The sequence below is a fragment of the Limulus polyphemus genome, unplaced genomic scaffold, assembly GCF_000517525.1.
Source record: "Limulus polyphemus unplaced genomic scaffold, Limulus_polyphemus-2.1.2 Scaffold1730, whole genome shotgun sequence".
Lineage (NCBI taxonomy): Eukaryota > Metazoa > Arthropoda > Merostomata > Xiphosura > Limulidae > Limulus > Limulus polyphemus.
This window is the reverse complement of record NW_013667340.1, coordinates 229,912-237,339: the sequence shown is the minus strand read 5'-3', so window position 1 is coordinate 237,339 and position 7,428 is coordinate 229,912. Positions and strand designations below refer to the sequence as shown.

The 7,428-nt window shown below is 36.3% G+C and overlaps 1 protein-coding gene across 2 annotated transcripts in view; it reads left to right on the top strand.

Moving 5' to 3' along the window:
- The window catches only part of LOC106464735 (metabotropic glutamate receptor-like), a 61,313-nt gene that overhangs the window by 18,128 nt on the left and 35,757 nt on the right, over nucleotides 1-7,428 (top strand). For both annotated transcript variants that reach the window (XM_022392512.1, XM_013924890.2), the window contains exon 2: nucleotides 3,179-3,333. In XM_022392512.1, coding sequence (XP_022248220.1) covers nucleotides 3,179-3,333 — 155 coding nt within the window. The remainder of the gene's footprint in view (nucleotides 1-3,178; nucleotides 3,334-7,428) is intronic.

The window sequence follows — 7,428 nt, the reverse complement described above, 5'->3', positions numbered from 1 at the left end:
ACTCGCTGAAAAACAAATGTTGCACTGGAGACCTGATAATGCGATGTCTAGTTCCATTAACATTGTATAGTATGAGAAAAACTCATTATTACAAAGATTTATAACTATCAATGCTTTTCTAACGCGGATTTAGAATTTTTATGGTGCTGACTTCAGCATTAAATAAATTACCAAAGAAAGATGAAGTTATTGTTAAATGTAATGAATTTCAAGCTAGTTTTGTCATTCAAAAACCTGGGATATAGATTTAACGTTCATAAAGATACAGTTAGCAGAATATTTCACAAAACTCTTGACATTTTAAACGACGTATTAAAACTTTCAATTCATTGGTACGCAAGGTATTTTATGACAAACTGGGCAACTGCTCCGTACAGTGCAACGTAACTAACTGGTGACACAACTCAGGCTCAGGTGGGCATTCTTTGAAATAGTTGTGTACGTCGAGTCTCTTGTGCTAAGTGCAAACTTGCCTAGTCTCTCCGTGTAGAAATCAACTTCGTAGACAGAGCACGTATAAATGTTAAAGAACTCGGTCGAAGGTAATAATTTCACATTTTCCCTCCTCTTTTCAGACGGGCTTAGCATGACCTAGTGGTTAGGAGACTCTGGGGATCGAAACCTGTCGCCGAGCATGCTCGCCCTTTCAGCCATAGTAGCGTTATAATGTGACGGTCAATCCCACTTTTCTTTAGTTAAAGAATAGCTCTGGAGATGACGGTGGGTGGTCTTGACTTAGTTGCCTTCTCTTTAGGGATAACACAGGTAGTCAGTCCGCCAGTACCTTTGTCGCGAATTTCAACAAGACAAACAAACTTTTTCAATTAATCTTTCAAACAAACAGGCATTTAGTTCAACCAATGTTTATGTAGTAATAATAAACATATCTCTTACTTGCTACTGTGTCTGAAATGTAGAAATATTAGTGTTTAGGTTCATGATCGTTTTGAATCTCGACAGACCAGCTACAACCACGTTTGACGTCCGTGATTAAATTACTCGTTGTGGGCAGTTAATATGACTAAAAGTGAAAGGTCACGAATGAACGCAACTCATCTATGCCTCGTAAACGCATTTTGGAAGGATTGGAGTTGCAAAGCTAAACAGTGAGCTTCTTGTGCTGATAACACCATTAGGGATCAAACCATAAATTTGTGCGTTATAATTCCTCAAGCTTACCGTTAAGCCACTGCGGCGGGGGGGGGGGGTCGTATTTGCTGATCTTAAATGCAAAATCACTCTCAAGCGGCCCGAATCTTCACTATTTTACACAGAGCCCTCATAAGCTACTTATGTGTAATTTTGAACAACCTCAAGATATAGGATTGTTAGTACAATTGCTTACATTGTAAAATATTAAGTGCCTATTTCTTAACAATCGTTTTGGTAAAGTGTGTGTGTGTGTGCGTCGGGCAACATGTACCTCAGTAATTAGATTTCATTAATTTTACGGACCAGATTCTCCCAATGCGACTTCAGTTTCACCATCCCTTATTAGGAAGTTAATTGACCCGCATTAATTGTGTTGCGCAGCTGTTCAACAAATGAATTTAAAGTACTCACTTGCTTCAACGCTACAATTCATTAATCGCTGTTAATAGATGATCGGAACGTTTATTGAAGGCTGACATTCGATTGCAGGCTTATTGTTAGGAATATACACCTGCTCCCTCCTCCCTCAATTTGTAGCGAATAACGCCGCAATAGGAAATTGAAGGAAATTAATTCCACTTTGTGATATAACTGTTACGATGGACGCAGGCATATCTATCTGTATGATAATTGGGATTTTTAGAAGCATCTGTAAACCACGAAAAAGCTGGTAAACTGAGGGGGAAGAAGTGCGATGTCACTTGTTTACGGATACCTTTTACAAAATTCCAAGCTTTTCCAATGCTAGTCCTTCCCCCAGTGGCTTAGCGGTAAGTCAGTAGGCTTATGACGCTAAAAATAAGGTTTCGATACCCGAGGTTGGCACAGATGACCAACAACAACTGCTTGTGATACATACATATTTTTGACTCCCCGTGGAACAGCGGTAAGTCTATAGATTTATAACGCTAAATTCAGGGGTTCGGTTTCCCTTGGTGGACACATCAGATAGCCCGAAGTGGCTTTGCTATTAAAACAAACACACACACATTCCAAAGCTTATTGGCCTGTCAAATTAAAGAAACGAAAATGTTGTAAAATAGTTTTAAGAGCAAATGATTACAATTTCACAAAATGTTTTGATTTTGTTACGGCGAAACAAAACAAGTTAAAATTACAGTGCAAAAGCTAAGCCTCTTCTTAGTGTTTCAAAATAGTTACATTTAATAATGCACTTTGAAAAATAACATAAAACAAATTATTGAATAAAATTTTACAATTATCTTTTAATAATTATCCTAAATACATGTCCCACGTGTTTTGCTAATAAAAACGTTTTTTTTTCAAACTTATCAATGTCACTGAATACTGATATTGTCAATTTTACATTTACGAAGATTATTTTGCATTGCCGGCATGGTTAGGGCGCTCGACTCGCAATCTGAGGGTCGCGGGTTCGAATCCCCGTCACATCAAACATGCTGGGGGCGTTATAATGTGACGGTCAATCCCACTATTCGTTGGTAAAAGAGTAGCCCGAGATTAGGCGGTGGGTGGCGATGACTAGCTGCCTTCCCTCTAGTCTTACACTGCTAATTTAGGGACGGCTAGCGCAGATATCCCTCGTGTAGCTTTACGCGAAATTCAAAACAAACAAGCACAAGTTTGCCCTCGCCCGCAGCTGAGAGGCTGGGCCAAACGAGGGCCCAAATCAGCCAAATTATGGGGAAGTAAATGTAAGGCCCACCCATTTTTTTTTTTTTATAGTTACACCACTAATTATCAGCTTATAATATGAATTTAGGACCATTATAAACTTTCAAAGATGGCAATCTCAAGAGACATTATTGGAATTACGGCCAAAAACATCGTTAATAGCGAGGATACACGAATAACGATTCCAGTCATTAACGGTTTGTATCTTATTGTGTATTGAATTCTGACATTATTTTGTTCTTGTCAGTTTAATAGAAGTGATTTCATTAATTAAGTTACTTTTTAGTTCTTCTATCTATCTATAGTTAGCTTACTTTTGATCAGAATATCATTGATAATGTGTTTTGAATTCATTATATTTAAAATGTAGGTTCTATACGTAATATTGACGACAGCACGTACCGATGTCCAGACGGCTCAAGTCCTGTTATTCGGCAAAAAATGATATCAGGAGTGCTTGGGGCGGCCTCTAGTGTTACTTCTATACAGGTTGCAAACTTGCTTCGACTTTTCAAGATTCCACAGGTAATACTCTTATTTTTGCTGTGAAGTTAACAATATCATGAACCACTATCGTGGTTTATAACAGGGATCGCAAGGGATTGCACCAAACCCTAACAGAACGTTCGGGCAAAAAGCACTTTGAACAGTAAAGATTCAGTTCAAACAACACTTTAGAACCTTTAATATTGACTGCTAAGGATGTACACATATAAAAATGCACAAAAAAGATCGCATGTTAGACTCACAATGAAAAGAAAATCCGCTCAAAACGGCCAGTTTGTAATTCTTCTTCTTATTATTATTATTCTCTTGCCAGCCTACAACAAAAACGGCTTGGTATATTGCACCCAAACCTTCTGTAGAATACTAAATAATGTACCGTGAAGGTCATAGGAGTAATGAAAAGTCGATTTGTTTCTTCTGTGTTATAGATAAGTTAAAAAAAGATCACAATTCTAGTGTAAACGATGTTATCATTACCCCTTGAAGTTAGCTTTTTAACAAATATTCGGTGTTCCTTTAAAACGCTTGTGTACAGGGTGAAACGGGAATTACGAGCTAATAATAGAGGAATATTAGATAACTGTAACATGTAGATACTCTGTGTTCTGTACACTATACAATCGGTGTCTTTAGGGTGCCAACCCCTATATTATGTACGAAGTGAAGGAGTTAAAGAAATCAGTACACATAATATTAAATTTTATTACACACATTCGTACAATAATTATTTTAAAATACACGAAGGTTTATTTAAAGCGATGTTTTATTTGAAAAGGCTACTTTTCTACTGGTGAAAGTTTATATGCGCGCTTAGTGGGAATTCTGTCTTTGTCTAGGCATATATTTGCTCATTGCTCTGCATTATATATAGATAATTTAGTTACACAGAAACTATAAATGATCACTATATTCACAAACAAATCTCCATGACAATCTCCAGCTGCAGCTTAATATTTTACATCTCGAACTATTACGATCAAATAGTCAATAGCTACAGTAAATCATCATGAACCGTATGAGCTAGCTAGTGTAAACGATGTTATCATTACTCTTGCAGTTTGCTTTTCTGCAAATATGTTGTGTTCCTTTAAAACGCTAAGTTCAGGGTGAAACAGGGATTACCAACCAATAATAGATGAGCATTAGATTACTGTAACGTGTAGATACTCAATGCTCTTTACACTGTACAATCGGAGTCTTTAGGGAGCCAACCCCTATATTATGTATGAATTCATGTATCAGCTTGCTACTAGCTATGTTTATTATTATTACGATGTATAAAGATAAAGTAATCCTTTACCCATAGTTGAGCATAGAAATAGCCAGCAAACAAGACAAATAAAAAATTGGGAATTAAAAACCTGTAAATAGTGACAGTAAAAAAAGAAAGGAAACAAGGTTAGAGATATTGTGGACATTATTTAACTCAAACTGCAAATCCCTATTTTGACTCCACCAAATGTAATTTTATGTAACGGCATGGAGCCAAAATAGGGGATTGTAATTTGAGTAAATAGTGTCTACGGTATCTCCAACTTTCTTTCTTTACTATTTTTTACGATCCATATTTACAGGTTTATAAATTCCCATTTAATTTCATTTAGTTATTTTATTATAATTTGTGTCTTTAATGTTCTTTAAGTTTTTTATAAATTGTTTAATTCTACGTATTTGCTACAGATTGTGGAATAAAAAGTTTTGTTTTAGCGCAAAGCCACACTGGGCTATCTGCTGTTTCCACCGCGGAGAATCGAATCCCGGGTTTTAGCGGGACTTGAGGTCAATAATTAAGTTATTATTTTTTTCCACTTCTCTAAAACAACATCAGATAGTGAAAATCAACAGCTATTACTAATTTATTAGTTAATTATTTTTTAATTGCTGTCACATGTAATCCCAGTTGGTCAGCGTTACATTTAAAGGCTTATAACGCTTAAGTCTGAGGTGCACATAGCACAGATAGCCCATTGTACTGCTTTGCGCTTAACAAATACTGAGATGAAAACAAATTCTACGACAAAAATGATTGGATTTTTTTTGTTGTTTGATGCAGTAGTCATGCATATGTATCAATGGTCAATTCAAAGGAGAATAATGATAGACGCCAAGGTAGGGTGAGGTGGCAAAATAATTAACATGGGAAAAGTTTATTAGCCTACATTTATTTACATTTCCTGAGGAGGCCGGACCCCCCCCCCCCCCCCCCCCACCGTATTCGGCGTCTACGAGTTTACTATTTTCATTGGTTTTCTGTAAATATCAAGACACCACTGTGATACACAAAAGTAGCGTGGAAAATATATTTGATGTCCCGGCATGGCCAGGTGGTTAGGGCGCTCGATTCGCAATCTGCGGGTGGCGGGTTCGAATCCCCTTTCAGCCGTGGGGGCGTTATAACGTGACGGTCAATCCCACTATTCGTTGGTAAAAGAGTAGCCCAAGAGTTGGCGGTGGGTGGTGACGACTAGCTGCCTTCCCTCTATTCTTACACTGCTAAATTAGGGACGGCTAACGCAGATAGCCCTCGTGTAGCTTTGCGCGAAATTCATAACAAAGAACAAAACATATTTGTTCACAAAACTGGTTTTTTTACGGGTCGTAATATCTTTATGTTAGGTTCCACTAAATTTCTTCAGGTTGTATGTCTTTATTACAGCAAATCTACTTGATACAGTTCACCAAACTTGTGAACTATTTTATGGAATAATAAATAAAGGACTCGGGAAGCGCAAAAACTGCGAAATGGATTACTTCAAATCTTTTAATGGATCTTCCAAGTTATACACACACACACACACACACACATTCGTATAAAGATAACAATATATATATCGGATTTATAAAATATCTTGACAAAGATCACGAATAGTTCTTTCAATTACATTGCGGATGTATACAGTCGACTTCAATTGGCTGTTACCATGGAGCACATTTGTTTCGATGTGAAACGGCGCATTAATTTATACGGGAATGCATGAAAATAACATACAATATTTGAGCTTTAGAATAAATGGCAACATACAAGTGAAATACACTTAAATACTTTGGGTATATAAGAACAAATAAACCAACAGAAAAGTTAACATTAAAGTTGGTATTACACTTTTCTTTTCATTAAATGACCTCCAGTTTTGCTAAGACTTTCATGAGAAGAATACAATGGCGCTTAATGACGAATAGCATAGATTAATTATTATTAACTGAACTAGCAACATCAGTATTATTTTCTGATTAAGAATATCTTTCTAGCCTTGCGCCCCCAGTGGCACAGTGTCTGCGGGCTTACAACGCTAGAAACCGGGTTTCGATACCCGTCATGGGCAGAGCACGGATAACCCATTGTGTAACCACGAACATATTAATAATATAAAAATGTAATATAATAATAAAATAATAATAATAATAATATAAAAGTCAAACCTTAAAACACCAAGCAGAGGATACTCAACATTTACAATTCAAAATAACACAGTGATCGTTGATGGAAAATATTTCAAAGTTAATTTTAATTCAAAAACCCTTTCGAGAATCCCTTAAACAGACTAGAGCTACATTGATTGGTAAACTTTATATATAGATTGACAACTACAGAGAAATTATTAATGTTTGTTAAAAAATAGAGTGACATCATCCGAGAATTTTTTTTACTAGCTTCCTTTTAAATGGGTCGAGCGTGGCCTAGTTGTTAGCGTAACGGTCTGTGAATCCCAGGGTTTATGGTTCCGTTGCCGAAAAAAACAAAACAAAGCGCTCTGATCTTTGTAATCGTGGTTATAAGAGTGCAGTCAAATTCAACTGTTTGGTCAAAAAAATGTAGCTCAAGAGTTAGCGGCAGGTGCTCTAAACTATCTGTCTTTCCTCTAGATTATCAGTTTAAAATGAGGAATATCAATGCGCAGTTAGCTTTGCACTAAACGTATTTAAAAGTTTTGTTCTCGTTATGATTATCGGGAATCGGTGGTATTTCAATAAATATATTACGAAAAGGTTTACTGATACTTACTTTTATACCGCATACTTTGAATTATAACTAATACGTTTTTTTTACCGCATACTTTGAATTATAACTAATACGTTTTTTTTACCGCATACTTTGAATTATAACTAATACGT